The following is a 17,933-nucleotide window of genomic DNA, read 5'->3' on the forward strand; positions in this document are numbered from 1 at the left end:
AAGAAAGAAAGAAAGAAAGAAAGAAAGAAAGAAGGAAGGAAGGAAGGAAGGAAGGAAGGAAGGAAGGAAGGAAGGAAGGAAGGAAGGAAGGAAAAAGAAAAGAAAAGAAAAGAAAAGAAAAAAGAAAAGAAAAGAAAAGAAGCAGAACCCCTGTATGTCACTGGATGTCTGCAGTCTCTGCCATGTTTGGGCAACAAATTGATTCTTCTGTGTGAATTTCATGACTAGTCAGGAGGCACATTTCAAGGGATGGCCATTAATGTGCTGCTTCTAACATTCTTCCAGCAGCTGACATTTTGGCAGATTCAAAGCCAGTCAGTATTATCCATAGATCTAGTTCTTCCTTCTTTTAAATGAGATGCAAACCTAATAGATTTCCTTCTGTGTTATCAGAGCTGACAGTCAGTCTACAAAATGTCCCAAAATATGATCTGATCATGGAAGGTCAGTGATATCAGAGTACCTGGCTCCAAATTACTATAAATGAGAACTATTTTTCCTCAGCTCACTCCAAGCTTTTTGAAATGTGAATAATAGCTCCAAAGCTTCCTATCCGCAGGTGTGTCTGTTTGGCAAGCATGTATTAAAGGCTTCAAGATGCACAAAGCATCAGGCTAGACGCTGAACCAAATGGGAAAATGAAAGTGGCTTCTAAACAATAGAACCTTGTGCAAATAAAGGGTGTTACCACTGCTGGTCCTGAGCTTTGCCAATTTCATTGGCATACTTCCTCTGCCTCACAGACTCTTCCTTTATTATTATTAATCATTAGGGTTGGTAATAATAGCTAACATGGTTTGAGTATGCTATCAATAAGGGTTTTTGCAGGAACAGATGGCACATTATAACTGGGTAATTGAGGAGATTTTCATAAAGCATTTACAAATGTATGGAGGGTTAAGGAAAGCAACAAGGAGTGGCGAGTATGCAGGGGCTGGGAGAGCTGGGCACTGTTAGCATCCCTAGGCCTGAAGGGGCAAGAATCAGGAGAGGTCACTGGAAACAGGACAGGGTGCTGAAGGGAAACGGTGACCTGGCAGGATCTGACCCCTTCAGCTGAGGATGTAGCCACCCCCCAGGCACCTAGCAGGGAGGGAGCAGGGATGATGAAGGCCCCTCACACTCCTCTTGTCCTCAGATCTCCTTTGGGTCAACTCCACCTGATGCCAAAAGGCAGAGGAGTTGGTCAATGCAGCCAATAGGTGGGGGCCTCCTGGGGCCAGGGGGTGGGGAAGAAGTAGGTTTGGGGTTGAGAGGGGAGCATTCAGGGGGTTCTGGAGGCACAAGGAAATAACTTCCAGCCCAGCACTCACTATGTTCTGTGTATGACTGTGTGATGAACATCTCTCCCTCTAAAATATTAACTGCTTGAGGTCAGGGCTGGGTTCTGCCTTGTCACTGCACTGTCCCAAGGGCTAACTCAGTGCCTTGCACATAGCAGGTATACAAGACATATTTGTTGAATGAATAATCATCCTAGAAATGGAATGTTCATGTTCCCCTTTTCATTCTAACAGACACATTTCATTTATCACATCTGGAATACTCTTGATGAATTTTTCCTTTCCCGCATGGTGAGAAGACAAGTCATTGCTTTGGTAAAGGATAAATAAGAAAATAATTCACAGATTCTTAAAAATATCCTTTGAGCAACGGCAGGTGCTGAATCCGTTGGGTGCTTTCATACATGTCATCTCATTCATTCTTCCACATGACCTTAGAGAACCTTGTAGAATCCCTGTTTCATGAAAGAGTAAAGTGGGATTCAGAAAGGCCGTGGTGATTTGGCTAGGAAATGGTGGAGTCTGAATTCAAATTCAGGTTTTTGAGTCTCATTTGATTCCCATTTTAGCTCAGCATCTTGATTATAAAAATGAACATTTTCATTCTGAGTTAATTTTTTCTTTCGAGTGGTCTCAAATATTGTTACCTAAAATTAATTCCAGTGGGTACCCAAAATCAAATGCAAGGCTACAACACGGTGGGATTAGGCTAGGCACCCAACCTCGCGTTCATTCTTTTCTGTTCTTTGTCTCTACGTGTTTTGTATGGAGGCTGTTGTGCAAAGGGTGATAGTCATGTTGCCACTTAAAGAATCTGCTCCATTTGTTAGTAAGAGACGAGATCATTAGATGACGCATTTGCAAAGAATGTGCAAAGAAGCCCTCCAAATCATGAGAATATTTTCTCTTCATGTCACATCACTGCCTTCACTGTATTTCTCTCTGATATCTTCCCCTTTCCTCTATGTGAAGTGACTGCTGGAAATGAAAGTGTATTTTAAGATGCTCGGCGATATGCTCTGAGAAGTGGAGTGCAGGGGGGATTCAGAAATGCAGAATAAGCTTAAAGCTAACAAGATATTCTACACCCGCAGCTGTTTCAATCAGCTCTTCTAGTTGCCCTACCAAACTGCTTTTACCCAACCTTATCTGCATCTTCAAACACCATCTTTTCCAAAACATCCTTCTTAATTCTATTTGAAAAGCAAAGTCTTTGCAATCCTGCCTCAATAAACTACAGCCTTTACATCGTGCTGTTCTTACCAGCAAGTCCAACCTGTGTGGTTTATAATGCTCTTCCAAACAAAACGTCTCCCTGGGTATTACCTCATTGGCCTGGCAGCTGAAGATTTTAAAAACTCTCTCTAACGTTAGCCGGATGAACAGAGACCTGAAGGGAGAGAAGCCTGTAAAAAGTGAAGCTGCCACATGCTTCTTGCTGGTATTGATTTCTTGATATGTCACAAAAGGCAAGCACAGAGATCCTTCAGTGAACTCAGCATCCTCTCCTGCTTCTCTGTGCATGTGGTTTTTATTTTGGCTACAAGCAGAGGTGGCAGCCCCACGGATCCCTGCCTTCTCATTTGTCTACCCATCCATTCACCAATGTATTTAGTCATTCAACATGTCTCCTCGTTTCTTTTTGCTATATGCTAAGTCCTGCTCAACTTTCCATGAGGGAAAAGCATGTCTTTGACTTAATGAGTGGAGGTGGGGGTAGGGAGAGGAATCAATGAAGTATGTCAAAATACTCTAAGGTCTATGCCAGATGGACTGACTCAATTTTGCAGAATTCTCACAGGACCCCCTCTCCTTTATGCTTGTTTTCATTCATATTCATATATGCAACTCCTCCTCATTATTTGACTCTGATCTGTTCCTAAAAACATGCTGATTAGCAGATTTCAGAAAGCAGGCACTGATTCTCCATTATTTTAATAGGAAAAATTATAACACATTCCAGGTCCACCCCAAAATCACAATCAGGTTCCTCAAATAGCACTGTAACATTCTTAAGCAGTGTGTAAAAATCTCCCAGGACTTTTCTATAACATAAGGCAATTAAGGCATCCTTTATCTAATGAATTAGGACTTATTGAACTCCCCCTGAAGGTTCGTTGTGTGGGCAGCAACTGACCCTGGAGAGGGGCAAGGCTCCTTCAGGCATCGCACTGGCCTGGCAGTGTTGATACATAAGGAAATATTAAAAGACACTAAATACTGCCTCAATTAGATGGGGTTTGCAGGGCCCAGGTATCAGGGTGAATTTGAGTGGGACCCATGAGGGAGTAAAGCTTGGGGGAACAGAATGGGAAAGATGACAATAATAACATATTTGACAGACAGAGCAGCAGGTGCAAACTTGCTGGAAGAACAGGGCAGCCAGGACTACTGCACACACACTCTATTCTTCTCACGAGACTCATGAACAATGAAATGTTTTTACTGGTTGCCCATGTGGACTCATTTTAATGGTCGCTCAATACAGACAGCAAATGTTTGTTAAAAACTTGCCAGCTACTGTGATTTTGGATATATAACTAAAGGATTATAAATCATTCTCCTATAAAGATACATGCACACGTATGTTTGTTGCAGCACTGTTCACAATAGCAAAGACTTGGAACTAACCCAAATGCCCAGCAATGATAGACTGGATAAAGAAAATGTGGCACATATACACCATGGAATACTATGCAGCCATAAAAAAGGATGAGTTCATGTCCTTTGCAGGGACATGGATGAAGCTGGAAACCATCATTCTCAGCAAACTAACACAGGAACAGAAAACCAAACACCACATGTTCTCTCTCATAAGTGGGAGTTGAACAATCAGAATACATGGACACAAGAAGAGGAACATCACACACTGAAGCCTGTCAGAAGGGTGGGGGGCTAGGGGAGGGACAGCATTAGAAGAAATATCCAATGTAGATGACAGGTTGATGGGTGCAGCAAACCATCATGGCACATGTATATCTATGTAACAAACCTGCACGTTCTGCACATATATCCCAGAACTTAAAGTATAATACAATTTTTTCAAAAAAAAAAAAAAGCTTGCCAGCTACTGATGAATATTGTAAAAGTGAGAATTTGGATTTTTCTTTTAGATGTTAAAAGCTCAGAAAATACCACAAAGAGATACTACTTAGCACCCACTAGGATGACTTTAAAAAATAAATAAATAAAATAAATAAAAAATACCAACTGCTGGCAAGGAGGTGGAGAAATGAGAACTGTCATACATTGCTGGTGGAGATTAAAATGGTGCAGTTGCTGTGGAAAGCAGTTTAGCGGTTCCTCAAAATGTTAAATATAAAATTACCATACGATCCAGCAATCCCACTCCTAGGTATACACTTGAAAGAATTGAAAACAGGTACTGAAATACTTGTACAGGAATGTACTTAGCAGCACTATTCACAATGGCCAAAAGGTAGAATCAATCCAAATATCCATCAACGGGTGAATGGATAAACAAAATTACATGTGTCCATACAACGGAATATTTTTCGGCCATAAAAAGAAATAAAGTACTAATACATGCTATGATGTGGATGAACCTTGAAAACATGATGCTAAGTGAAAGAAGCCAGTCACAAAATATCACATATCATATGATTTTATTTATATGAAGTGTCCAGAATAAGCAAATCCATAAAGACAGAAAACAGATTGGAGGAGGGAGGAATAGTGATTATTTAATGGATGAGGGGTTTTCTTCTGAGGTGAGGAAAATGTTTTAGAACTAGGTGGAGGTAGTGGTTGCACAATGTGAATGTACTAAATGGCATTGATCCTACACTTTAAAGTGATTAATATCGTGTGAATTTCACCTGAATAAAAAAAGCTTTGAAAATAATGGTAACCTTCACATTATCAGTACATAGCTCAATGCCCCTCCTGGAGACATTAACAAATGTTTGATTTATGCACGCATGAACGAATGCATGAATAAATGAATCTGTCCATGGTCTCCAATACCCTGCTCATCCAGGCCCCTGCGTATTTCCCCAGCTTCATTGTTTACCAGGATCTCCCTTGCTCTCTACTCTTTAGCCACACTGGCTTTTCCCCAGGCTGTCGTAAATGTTAGGCTTCCTCCTGCCACAGGACCTTTGCACAGGCTCATTTCTCTGTGTGGAGCCCCCAACATCCTTCCCTTTTGCCCTGGTTAAGATCTTCTCCCACTCTAGCCCTCAGTTTGGCCATCACTCTCTAGGAAAGCTTTCATCTTGTGAGGTGTTCTTGTAAAAGCTCTTCATCTTACACTTACAAAGCACCAGAACCTTCTGTTCAGGTCATCTACCACCAGCACACATTTTCATTTATTTGCCCTCTTCTTCTATAAACTCTGGTTTTACCCATTATACTATAAGTTTTGTGAGGGCTGAGGATAGGTCACTGTGTCATTGGGAAGAGGGTAGTTACCACTGTATCCTCACCTCCCAGCACAGCACCTGGCACATAGTTGCTTAATAAACAACCAACGAAGAAAAAGAGGGACAAACACACCTTTTTCACCTGTTTTCCTTTATAACTGTATTAGTTCCATTATTTCTTATCAAATTAGTTATAGGGGGCCCTTTGTATGCACGTGTGTTGATTCTGATACATACGTATAGAATCTCTTAGTTCTTAAAACTTGTTTCTATGAAGCTATTCTCCATCCTCCGAGCAGACTTTCCCATTGTTTCTTAGCACAAAATAAGCCCTGGGAGTACTGAACACAGTAAGAAGGTGGAAGCAGGAGGTGAACTGCTGCTGGTTATTGGGAGATTGTAGGTCAGTGTGGACAACAAAGGGACTGTCTCCACATACTCGGATTGCGCTCATAGGTCTTTGATCCTGGAATGATTGTGTCTTATTTTTTCTCCTCTTTATCTTCTGGGTCTGATGCTTCCCTCTCCTGCTGGTCTCTTCTCTTCCTTCTGTCTTTGCTTGGGCCCCTTTTGGTTTGTCTTTCAGGTGTTTCCTTCATCATGATCCAAAGGCCTCTCTATCCCTCCTCCTATGCCCCAGGTACCTCCTCATAACTTGGCTAGTATCTGAAAATCTGGAAAGGATGCAGCACTGTTTTCTCCTGGAATTAACAAAAGGTGCTAGTGAATTGTCAATTCCATGAAGAGAAGAGCCATGTATCTGAAGTATCTACAAACTGTACCCAAACAAGGAACTAGGGGAGGAAGGGAGATGGGACAGGTCAGATCTGTCACTGGAAAAAAGACTGAGGGACACAGGCTTAGAGGTCCACATATGAGTGCTTTGAAGAGTATTTCCAGTGAGTCTGTGCTCTTCTTCCTGAAAGAATCTATGCTAATTTCTTGATGAAAAATTCATACTGTCTTCCACGTTGCTAAGCAACCAGCCCAAACATGTTTACTGTGTAAAATCTATGTGGAGGGCCCTGGGCTGCACCCAATGCCTGAAGTGTGATGGCGGCAGCAAAGCAATCCAAAGCACTGGGAAAGGTTTCTGAAGTTGACCCTCAAAGATGCGTATTTGTAGACACTTTTATGCCATATCTGGGGAAACACAATGGCTCGAATAAAATTTTGACTACTTTTTTTCTGCTAATATCCAGCCTAGTAGTCAAAAGTGTGCACGCTGAAGACAAATTTTGTAAATTTGATTCCCAGCTCTCCCACTGAATATGTTACTTAAGCTTTCTGTGTTTTACTTTTCTTCTCTAAAATGAAAAATAAAACTTATGCATATTTCATAGGGTTATTGTGATAATTAAAATTAATATGGTTATGGCCAGGTGCAGTGGATCGCACCTGTAATTCTAGCACTTTAGGAGTCCAAGTCAGGAGGATGGCCTGAGCCCAGGAGTGCAAGAACAGCCTGGGCAACATAGTGAGAACCCCTCTCTAAAAAAATAAATTTGAAAGAAATTAGCCAGGGACAGTGGCACATGACTGTATTCCCAGCTACTTGGGAGGCTGAGGTGGGAAGATCACTTGAGCTCAGAAGATCAAAGCAGCAGTGAGCCATGACCATGCCACTGCACTCCAGTCTGGGTGGCAAAGTGAGACTCTGTCTCAAAAAACATTTTGATATGGTTAAAATGCTTAGAACAGTGATTGGCACATATAAAGAACTTGAAAAATGTTAGTTATTCTATCATTGTTATTTATTACTCTACAGAAATACTTTGTTGTGGTGGTGGTTTATACGAATGGGTGAGTTCACCAGGCAAGAGATCAGCTAATGGGATTACTGATCTAGAAAATGAGTCCTTTAAAGCTAGAAAATGAGTAGGCTAGAAAATGAGTCCTTTAAAAGTCTGAGAATCCATGGAGGTCAGACCTTACAGCCTTCCAGAGTTGAATCAGTTCCAGGAGTGGGGTTAGCAATACATGGGGCATCCTAGCATCATTAAGGTACAGGGGAGAGTTCAGAAGAACAACCAACCTGCGCTGGAGAAAGCTCTATTTTAGGCTGAAGGGGGGAATAATACCCCCACCCCGGTTTTCCCATGGCACCTTGTGCTTCCCCGATCATGGCAATTGCTTATTTTATTGTCTGTCTCCCCATTTGTCAAGAAGAGCATATATCTGTCTTTCCATTGCCACATCCCAAGGCCTAGCATGTGCTCATTAATCTTTGATGAATGAACTATTTAACTAATGAAATGCAGCATCTGTCCATCCTCACTCTTATATGTGTGAATTGAAACAACCAATCAGAGAAGGTGTTGCTTTAGAGGACTAAGGAAGAGCAGAAGAGGTGGGAGGCCTAATAGGGCTACACTGATGGTCTTAAGGTCCCAATCCCAAGGGGGAATCCTTTATGCAGCACACAGGAGGTGGCCATGGGAGAAATAGCAGAAAGCAAACAGGGCCGAAGAAGCAGTTTATAAAAAAACCACAAAAAGGAGGCTCGTGTCTCTTGAATATGGCCCCAAAGTCCTCCTGGCAATAAAAATACTGGCCTGGTACTCAATTAATGTTCACAAACATGTCACAATATGATACTTTTTAATAAAAACCTTACTGATGTATAACTGCAGACAGAAAAGTACATAAATCATAAATGTAGAGCTGGATGTATCTTCACAAAGTAAACACACCTCTGTAACCAGGACCCACGTCAAGAGGCAGAGCATGAACAAAAGCCCAGAAGCTCTCCCACCCAGCTGCAGTCATTTCCTGTCCCCCAGGATAACACCATAAATAAACTGCGCTGGCTTCAAATCCTGTGTCAATGGAGCCCTAACAGCATGTACTCCTTTGTGTCTTCCCTCTCTTATTCAGTGTTAGGTTACAAGATAATGATTTAATTCAAAACACTGCCATGTGCTCAGCATCATACCAGACATTGTCAAGAATACAAGGAAAATTAAGGAAAAATTATTTGATCTTAAGGAGAAGACTCCACCACACATACATTGTTTGATAGAAATTCAGGCTGGGAGTGGTGGCTCACACCTGTAATCCTAGCACTTTGAGAGGCCGAGGTGGGTGGATCACCTGAGGTCAGGAGTTCGAGACCAGCCTGGCCAACATGGTGAAACCCCATCTCTACTAAAAATACAACAGATTAGCCAGGTGTGATGGTGGGCACCTGTAATCCCAGCAACTTGGAAGGCTGAGGCAAGAGAATTGCTGAACCCAGGAGGCAGAGGTTGCAGTGAGCTGAGATTGCACCATTGCACTCCATTCTAGATGACAGAGCAAGACTCTGTCTCAAAAAGAAAGAAAGGAAAAAAAGAAAGAAAGAGAGAAAGAAAGAAAGAAAAAGTCAGTCAACACTTATTTATATTATTTTGTAAAACCTTAGAACTAATCTACTAGGGATCCACTGAAAGCCACTTCAGTGATCCTGACTCTGCTGGAAAGAGGATGGAATTGTAGAGTTTGGTCACATGTGACAGTGGGTGACTGGGGACATGGATAGAAGGGACCTGGGGACCAGACGCAGTGGCTTACACCTGTAACCCCAGCACTTTGGGAGGCCGAGGTGGGCAGATTACGTGAGCTCAGGAATTCGAGACCAGCCTAACCAACATGGCAAAGCCTCGCCTCTACTAAAAATACAAAAAAATTTGCCAGGCGTTGTGGTGCACACCTATAATCTCAGCTACTCAGGAGGCTGAGGCAGGAGAATCGCTTGAGCCCAGGAGGTGAAGGTTGCAGTGAGCCGAGATCATGCCACTGTACTCCAGCCTGGGCGACAGAGTAAGACTCTGTCTCAAAAAAAAAAAAAATGGTGTGGCAACTCCTGCTGAGGGCCAAGCAATTTCAATGAAGCCTTTGGCCACGTGTTAGCTTCAAAGGGACAGCACTGGGGTCACCCAGGGGACCTCTCTGGCATTTGAAAAGATTCACTTAAGTGCACAGCAAGGTAGGCACCATGTTGGGAGAAAACTACGCCATGAAAAGGAAGGCTTCCCGAAAACAGGACGCGTGTGCCTGCCAAGTGGTATGGGTACAGGACTGAGCCGTGGGGCAAGGGGAAAAGAGCCGTTCTCCTTGCTTGCTCCCGATTTCTTTAGGTTGGGTGAAAGGAGGACTTCCTGTGAAAGGACCCAGAAGTGGGCTGAGTGGCAGCCTGTGTGGACAAGGGTGATGAGGAAATTCAGAGGCAGGAACCCATGGGTCTGGCCGTTGCTCACTAATAGATTCAGAAGTAATGGTGAAGGAGAAACCAACATTCTCACTTTGCCCCCCGGCTCTGTCTCCTTGCTCGAGCTGCCAGGTCACTGCCTAATGATCAAGCCTCTAGAGCTAGGCTGATGACAGAGAGGTCCCAGGTGACCTGCCAGGCCAGGAGTGGGCGGCATAGTAAAACTGAATTCCTTGCATGCCCGGAGGGGTAGCACATGAGTGAGAGTGAGGCACTGTCTAAGAAGGCAAGATAAAGGATCCAGAGTGTGTATTTCAGAAAAGCAAAGAACTGTGACTTGAAACCAGCTGGAAGCATGAGAGGAAATGCATGGCCGAGGGCTGCCTAGGGACATTTCCTCTGAATTGCTGGAAAAAGCAGAAAATAAAAGACACAAGGCTGCAAAGGACTGCCTAATAAAACCAGATTGTGAAGTAGCTATATGTTTGCTTCTTTATTAATTCATTAAATAACAGAGTCTAGCAGGAGATTTAATAAGTACCATAATTTAGAATGAGAGATGAGTGTAAATCTAATGTGAACCATCTGCAACAGCTGTAATGTACAACCAAGGTATCTGTGATTTCCCTTGGAGACAAAGTCACAGGTATGGATGATACACTATGGTTTTTGTTGCTATTTCTACTTACAGAAAATACTGTTTCAGTTAGAGGTAAGTGAAAATAATGATGTCATTTTTTTTCCTATCCAAGACCATGAACCTTTTAATGCTATCTATAGACTGAGATTTGTGGACCCAGAATAAGAACCCCTGGGGGCCAAGCACAGTGCTTCATTCCTGTAACCCTAATAGTTTGAGAGGCTGAGGCAGGCAAATTGCTTGAACCCAGGAGTTTGAGACCAGCCTAGGCAACATGGTGAGACCTTGTCTCTACAAAACATACAAAAAAATTAGCCAGGCATGGTGGCACGTGCCTGTATTCCCAGCTACATGGCAGGCTGAGGTGGGAGGATCACCTGAGCCCATGAAGTTGAGACTTCAGTGAGCCTTGATCACACCACTGCACTCCAGCCTGGGTGATGGAGTCAGACCCCATGTAAAAAATAAACAAAACCCCTGGGAAAACTCCAAATTTCTTTTCAAAATCACTACAAACTTTCAACTTCATCCAGCCATTCAGGGTCAGAAATCAGATTTCTAGGAATGGCCTCCAAATCCAAAGAATTTTTCCAGCAGCCACAACTTACAAGTTACAGAGACACTGGCTATTAGACCTTGGATAGCTCTGTTGGGATTATAGTAATCTAGACCCCTATTTTCCAGCCTCCATATCTTCTTTCCTCAAGGAACATCCTCAGAGAGCTTCCCTGGCTCTCGCCCTCCTCGTCAACAGGTGCCAAGTACATCACCCTCCTGTAATCTGCCACCCCTAACGCCACCTTCTTTACTTGCTTTGAAATATCAATTGGTTGTCTTTTCTCAATTTACTGCATCTGGGCCAGTGGCTGAATGAATCTGAGAAGAATGGCAACCAAGTCATTGTGAGATCTCAGGTTCAACACATTCACACCCATAAATTCAGCCCCAAGTTGCCCACATCTTTGTCACTGAGGGAACCAGATAAGGGAATGTGGATGGGCAGGTATCATGTATCAACAAATATTTACTGTGCCCCTACTGAGCTCACACTCAGTTACAAAGACATAGTGAGTGCATCCATATTTGAAGATGAGAATCCCCACTGGATGGTCCATGAGATGACTTTATTCATTCACAATTTCTTATTGGACACCTACTAGTTTCCAGGCACTGAGTGGGTGCTGGGAATAAATATTACACCAATAAGTGAATATGAAAGATTGCATCCTAGTGTAAAGAATGCCATAAAAGGATTTGGAAAGAACAGTATAGGAGGGGATAACAGGAAGGGGGTGTTTTGTTTCATGTGTCAGTGGGCAAAATTCTCCCTAAGACTTCAAATGGAAAAAGATCTGAAGAATGAGAAGGAGTCATTTATATGAAAGGCCGGAGAAAAATGAAGGGGCAGAAAAGGGCTTGGTGTTTTAAAAGAATAATCATAAATCCAGGGAGGCCAAGACTGCTGATGAAGAAAGAAACTGGCATGAGCTTGGCTGGAGAGGCAGGCACCTTCCATGTCAAAGCAGGTGAGTGGCTGGAGAGGAGTGGCTAATAGCGTGGCCTCCAGAATCGGACAAGCTCAGCTAGAGTCTGGCTCTAAAACTTCTCTAGCTGTGCAGTTCTAGGCAAGTCAGTTACCTTCTCTAAGCCTCAGTTTCCTCATCTTTAAGTTAGGATAATTCTATGGCTCCCTCACTGGGTCAAGAAACACACTAATTAGTGTAAAGCACTCTGAACAGTGCACCTGGCACAGAGTGTATGCTATGTCATGGTTTGCTATGACCTCTTCCAAGCTCAGTGAGAACTTGTGGAGGATTTGAAGCAGGGGAGAGACACAACCTGGTTTGTCTTTAACAGACGATCAGCTGTTCTGTGGGCTACTGGTCATCAATAAGACAAAGCACTGGAAGAGACCCTAGAGGTCATTTACACCAACTACTTTCCCAGTGGTTCTCTCTAGGAAGGGGAGGGGATGGTGCCTGGAGAGACGTCACTGAAAGGCAGAAGAGTGGCAGTTCCTCAAGTGTGTTGGGCAGGAAAAAAGGTTGAGAGGCGGCCGGCCACGACTTCTGGAGAAGGGCTCCCAACTCCTGGCCAGTGGAAAGCCCACTATTCCCATTTCCAGATAGCCCCAAGTCCCACATTCTGTTGTGCAGCCGGCTCCTATTTAGCCACTGTCAATGTCACTATTCTTGGATTATAAGTGCCTCAAGGACAGCAGCCATTTCCTTTCCACTCTCACTGTACAGTGACTGACACAGGCCCCACACAACTGAGTCCTCTGAGCTTTTGAATTATTGATTGGAAAAAGGAAGATGGAGTCACAGCATTTTAATGCCACTCCTGGAACCTAGACGGATCTAGAGGGTCTTTAGGAGGTCCTTCAAGTCATGCCCCTGCCCCAGGGCCATCCTTCTTCAAATCACTCTAGCAAGACTCTTTGCCTCCTGGTTCTCCAGAGAACACTCTGCACTCTGCACTTTGGAAATGCATCCTGGAGGTCATAGCCTATGCAGGGAAATCCTTCCAAACCGCTTCCCCAGACCCCTTCTGTTGCTCTTTACAATGGGAGCATGGGCTATTTCCTGCACGAAGGAGCTCTGGCCATGAGCAAATGCATGGGATAAAAGCCCTCCTGTCTCCAGGGACATCTGCAGAGACATCTGCAGAGACATCTTGGGGGAGGCCATAGCAACCCCCTCTGACTGACCGGAGCTCAGAGCTGCTAGGGGGTGGGGAAGAGTCCTTCAGGCTCCTCCGGCATTCAGCTCTCCAGACCCCTCTAGCTCCTCAGCTCCTGCGGGACCCCAGCCACCTCCAGTCTGGCTTTCCAGGCATTACCTCTTCTCAGCTCTGGCAGGGCTTGCCCTACCCTGGCTCCACAACCACCATCCCCCTCCCTCTCACAGACCCCAGTCTTCCTCCCCATTCTGCAAGTTCCTCATTCTCCAGTTCCTCTCAGGGTCTTCCCTAACCCTGGCGATTCCCCTCCCAGCCTCCCTCTCTTCTTACCCTTCCCAGCCCTAATTCTTATCCAGGTCCCCTTTCCTGTCCCCTCCCTTTAGCTCTCGCTGCTGGCCCCCATTCTTCTCTCAGTACCCACAAGCTCTCCGCTCCCCCACTACCTAATTCTCCTTCACCTCTCCACCATCCCCCAGCCTCCCCCATCCGCCTGCCTTTTTGACTCCTTGACCTGTCCTCCAGCGCGTTTGCTGTCCCCTCTCCCCGCCAAGCTTTGTCTCGCAAAGATCCACGACCGTCCCCCACCCCATTTCACCCTCTGCAGCTGCCCGGCGACCCCACCTCGCCCCTGAAGGGCCCGCGCGCCTACCCCGCTCACCTGTTGTGCAGACCGGAGCAAGCTCGGCTTCGCCTTCTCCGGGTCGGGGTCCTGGTCCCGCGGCAGCAGCCCCTTCTTGGGGTGCATGTGCCGACACAAGCAGGTGACCCCGCACAGCGCGAGGATGCTGGTGGCCGTGCCCAGCGTGGCGCCCAGCGCGATCACAGGCACCGACAGCACCATGGTGCCCGCTCCCCGAGCTGGGCTGGGTCCCGCCGCCGCGCACCTTCCCCGGGCCGGGCCCGCCTCCAGGCAGCTCCCGGGATCCGGGCGAGCCAGCAGCTCTCCCGCCGCCAGAGGGGCGGGGACGGAGGGAGGGAGGACGGCTGCGAGGACGTCAGAGGAGGCTGGACCCAGAGCCACGTCAACCGGCACCCCCCTTCTCTCCAACACGTGACCGGACCCCCACCCCAACAGGAGCCGGAGCCTTCCAGGTGGAAGGAGCCTTGGGGTTGTTTCAGGCCATTCTTAATGCTTTGTGTACAACAGGGGACAACTGGGCCCAAGATGTGTTGGAGCCTGTGGAGGTCACACTGTGTTAATGGACAAACCTGGGCTCCAGCCATATCTGCCACTCTAGGAGTCACTTTCCCAGACTATTAGCTCCTTGCTCACCCTTCTACCCGAGCGGCTGGCCAAGCTGGCTGTAAAATTGGGTCCTCCGAGAGTTTTTTCAAACACAAAGCTGGATATTTCCCAGCTCCCCAACCTGGGAGATGGTTCTTACAGGGAAAAGGAACAGGCCACAGGTAGAGGGAACCGATGGGATGTCTGGGTTGAGGCTGTACCTGTGACCTGCTGAAGATGGATAATACAGCTGCATCCCCTTAGGGCTGCCCAAGAGTTCACCTTTATTACCTAATTTAATCAGCAGGTATTCTCATCTTTATATATAGATGAGGAAGCTGAGGCTCAGAAGAGAGGTGCACAGGTAGAAAAATCATCACCCTGAACCCAGGTTTATGCTTGCAGATTCCTAGTCCACACTCAAAAGGACTTGTCTTAGGAGGATAAAGAAGATAAAATGCAGCAGCTCGGAGTACACACTTGATTCAGAGAGGGTGAGCATAAAAGTATGCTTAGAACAAGGGGAAATTAGAATTCCAGGCTTGAGGACTGTCTTAGCTCAAGAAAACAGTGATTTTTAGTGCTTTTCATTATATGGAGTGTTGAATTTAATTCAGCAGATATTTGCTGTGGGTTGGCTGTGCTCTAGGCGTGCTGGGCATGTGTGAAAAGGGTTGTAGGTGATTTCATCCACAATAGAGCTTTCACATTTCTATGAGCCAGTGTCTCCTAAATCTATAGCCTCTCTAGCCAGACCTTTTCTTCTGAGCTGTAGCTGTGACCACCACCTGGAAACCCACCCATCCTCCAGTTTTCAGCTATCTACACTTGTGTAAAAACCCACCCATGACTTACTGGCTTAGACCAGTTATTTTGTTACTTGTCATGATTTCGTGGGTTGGCTGGGCTCAGTTGGGTGGTTTTCCTGCTCAACATGTTGTCTTCTGGGACTGCAGTCATCTAGGGGTTCAGTTGGACTGGAACATCAGCTCTCCGGACACCATTGCAGATAGTGCAATGGTGAACTCCCATGGTGAGCAGTAGGTGCTGGCTGCCACTGGGATCACAATGGGGCTGTCAACTGGTGCATTTTGGTTCTCCTCTATGTCACTTCTCCATGGTGCTGGAGCTGCTCACAGCATGCTAGCTGGGTTCTAAGAGGAATGAAGCAGAAGCTGCCAGTTGTCCTAAGGCCTGGGTTCAGAAGTTCTAGAACACTCACTATTTGATCAAAACAATAGTCTCCCTCTAGTTCTTGCCTTCAGTGACATCAAAAGGCAGGTGTCCAAAATACAAAGCTGATCATGTCACTCACACGAGTAACAGCTCTCAAAGGTTCTCCAAGAATAAACCCAAGAGACTCAACCTTTATCCAAATCCCTTTGTGATGTGGTCCCTGCTAAGCCCTCCAGACTCCTCTCTACACACTTCCCAATGTGCCCCTGAGCCTCAGCCACCCCACAGACTTGGGATTCCTTCAACAAGCTAACATCTTTAGAGTCTCCATGTCATCACCCATGGGTGCATACAGCAAGCACTCAGTAACTGTGGAATAATTCATATGATCATCTTACGCAGAATTTCCAGTGATTTGAAGGAATCCCGTTTGTGATATGAGCTCCATTTTAGTAAATTGACTTTTCCACAAGTATTTATTGTGTGCCTGCTGTATGCCAGGCACATTTTCCTACTGATCCCTATTTGCTGCAAACTGTAGAGCTGAAGCACTGCAGTCCCTGGTGACAGCCTTAGCAATCTCTCACATAAGAGCTGCCCTGGGAGGTTTCCTTGGCTCCGGGGCCTGGCAATGCAAAATGTTTTGTGGAAATAGAGGTTTAATTAATGCTGTCAGCTCCAGGTCTCCCAAGCTCAAACAGCTGCCACTATTCATAACAGGATCTGGGGTGGGGTTAAAGGGGAAGAATGAAGAATACTTCATATCAGAAAATGTCTGATGGGGATCAGACACCTGTCACGTGATGCATTGTTACTATGGTTACTGGGATGACAGCAGCTGCAGTGGCCTTCATTTATAACAGGAAGAGGGTCCCCAGCCCAAGAAGAAGAGCTTGCCTTGTGCCTCTTTCACACACAATGAACCTATGGCAGAGCTAGGAATAGACCCTAGGGGATTTGAAGCCCAGTTGAGTCATCAGGACTCTGGGCTACCTTTGCTACCCAACCAGTCACCCTCATACATCTCATCAAAGATAAGATGTTTGCTTCTTGGTTAATGATATGCAAACAGTGGCTTTTAATGACAACCCACTAAAAAAGGCCTCACTAGGTTCCTTTGAAAAATGAGAGTATGCATATTGGGAAATGCAGTTAACAGAGTCAGCTGAGTGGATCAGTTAAGACAGTCTGAGGCTGGGACTCGCAAATAATTGGAAGTGCTGAGGCCACATTTCTAAAAGCAGACAGAGCAAGATGCTTAGGAGGTATCTACGAGGCTGAGGGATAGATCTCTGAAGGCTCCCCAGCCTCTGGATGAAATGTCCCCATTGTTATTTTGATCAATATTGTACATGTTAGATGTTTAAATATTCTGAGTAATTACTCTGAATTTCTAAGGTACTAAAATGCTTTTATCTGGAGAAAAGGATTTCAAACATAGGAGGTTCTCTTATTTAGCAAACATCTGTGGTGTCTATATATGGTGCTATGCAGGAGGGAGGAAAATAAACCAGCAGAATAACTGAATTTTAACACTGCAAGGCTTTTAGATATAACCTGTGGAATCCTTTTATTTTACCAATAAGGAAACTGAGATTCAGAGACATTGTGACTTGCCCAAAGGGTAGGAGTTAATGACAACCGGGATGGTGTTTTAGGTCAGGGTAAACTAGATTCTGCTGCAGTAACAAATAACTCAAAATCTCAGAGATTAACTCAATAAAAGTATACATCTCCCTCTTTTCTCGATTGAATGAGGGTCAGATGACTCATTTGGGCAGCTATTCTCCAACTGGTGACTCGGGAATCCGGGCTGCTTCTGTCTTGTGACTCCTTCACTTCCAGCCATGCAGGGAAGAGAAAGAGCCTTGAGGACTACTTGTGGCATTCTAGAGGACATGCCTGGAAATGGACGACACAGAGCACCCCATTCCACCGGCCAGAATTTGGTAACAGGACAAATGTAACACCAAGAGAGGCTGGGAAATGCAGAGGAGAATGTGGAGGTGTGTGATCAAAAGTACTCCTGCCACAGAAGCCAGAGCCTTGTCTAATACTTATTTCTCTAATTTATTCACTCATTCAGCAGATGTTGTGAGTTTCTATGACCAGATACTGTGCCGGGTGATACAGCAGAGAGTGAGTAAAACCAGGCCTGATCTCTCTTGCCATGGAGAGTTTACATTCCCATGGGGAAGACGGATGCTCATCATTCATCACACTTGTCAAATTACAAATGTGATACAGGCTAAGAAGAAAAGGTGAAGGGTAGAGACTTGACTTGTTCAGAAATATCACAGAAGGCTTCCTGGAAGAAGTAAGAATTGAACTGAGGTGTCAAAGAATACAGTTA

General features: G+C 45.1%; 1 protein-coding gene across 2 annotated transcripts in view; it reads right to left on the minus strand.

The window, feature by feature from the left end:
- The window catches only part of SYT13 (synaptotagmin XIII), a 43,677-nt gene extending 29,537 nt beyond the window's left edge, over positions 1–14,140 (minus strand). Inside the window, exon 1 of one of the 2 annotated variants that reach the window (XM_011963281.1) lies at positions 13,838–14,140. In XM_011963281.1, coding sequence (XP_011818671.1) covers positions 13,838–14,020 — 183 coding nt within the window. In that variant the 5' untranslated portion in view covers positions 14,021–14,140. The remainder of the gene's footprint in view (positions 1–13,837) is intronic. The other variant, XM_011963282.1, reaches the window with a different exon arrangement.
- Positions 14,141–17,933: the final 3,793 nt, after the last annotated feature.

This window comes from Colobus angolensis, unplaced genomic scaffold, assembly GCF_000951035.1.
Source record: "Colobus angolensis palliatus isolate OR3802 unplaced genomic scaffold, Cang.pa_1.0 Scaffold61, whole genome shotgun sequence".
Taxonomy (NCBI): domain Eukaryota; kingdom Metazoa; phylum Chordata; class Mammalia; order Primates; family Cercopithecidae; genus Colobus; species Colobus angolensis.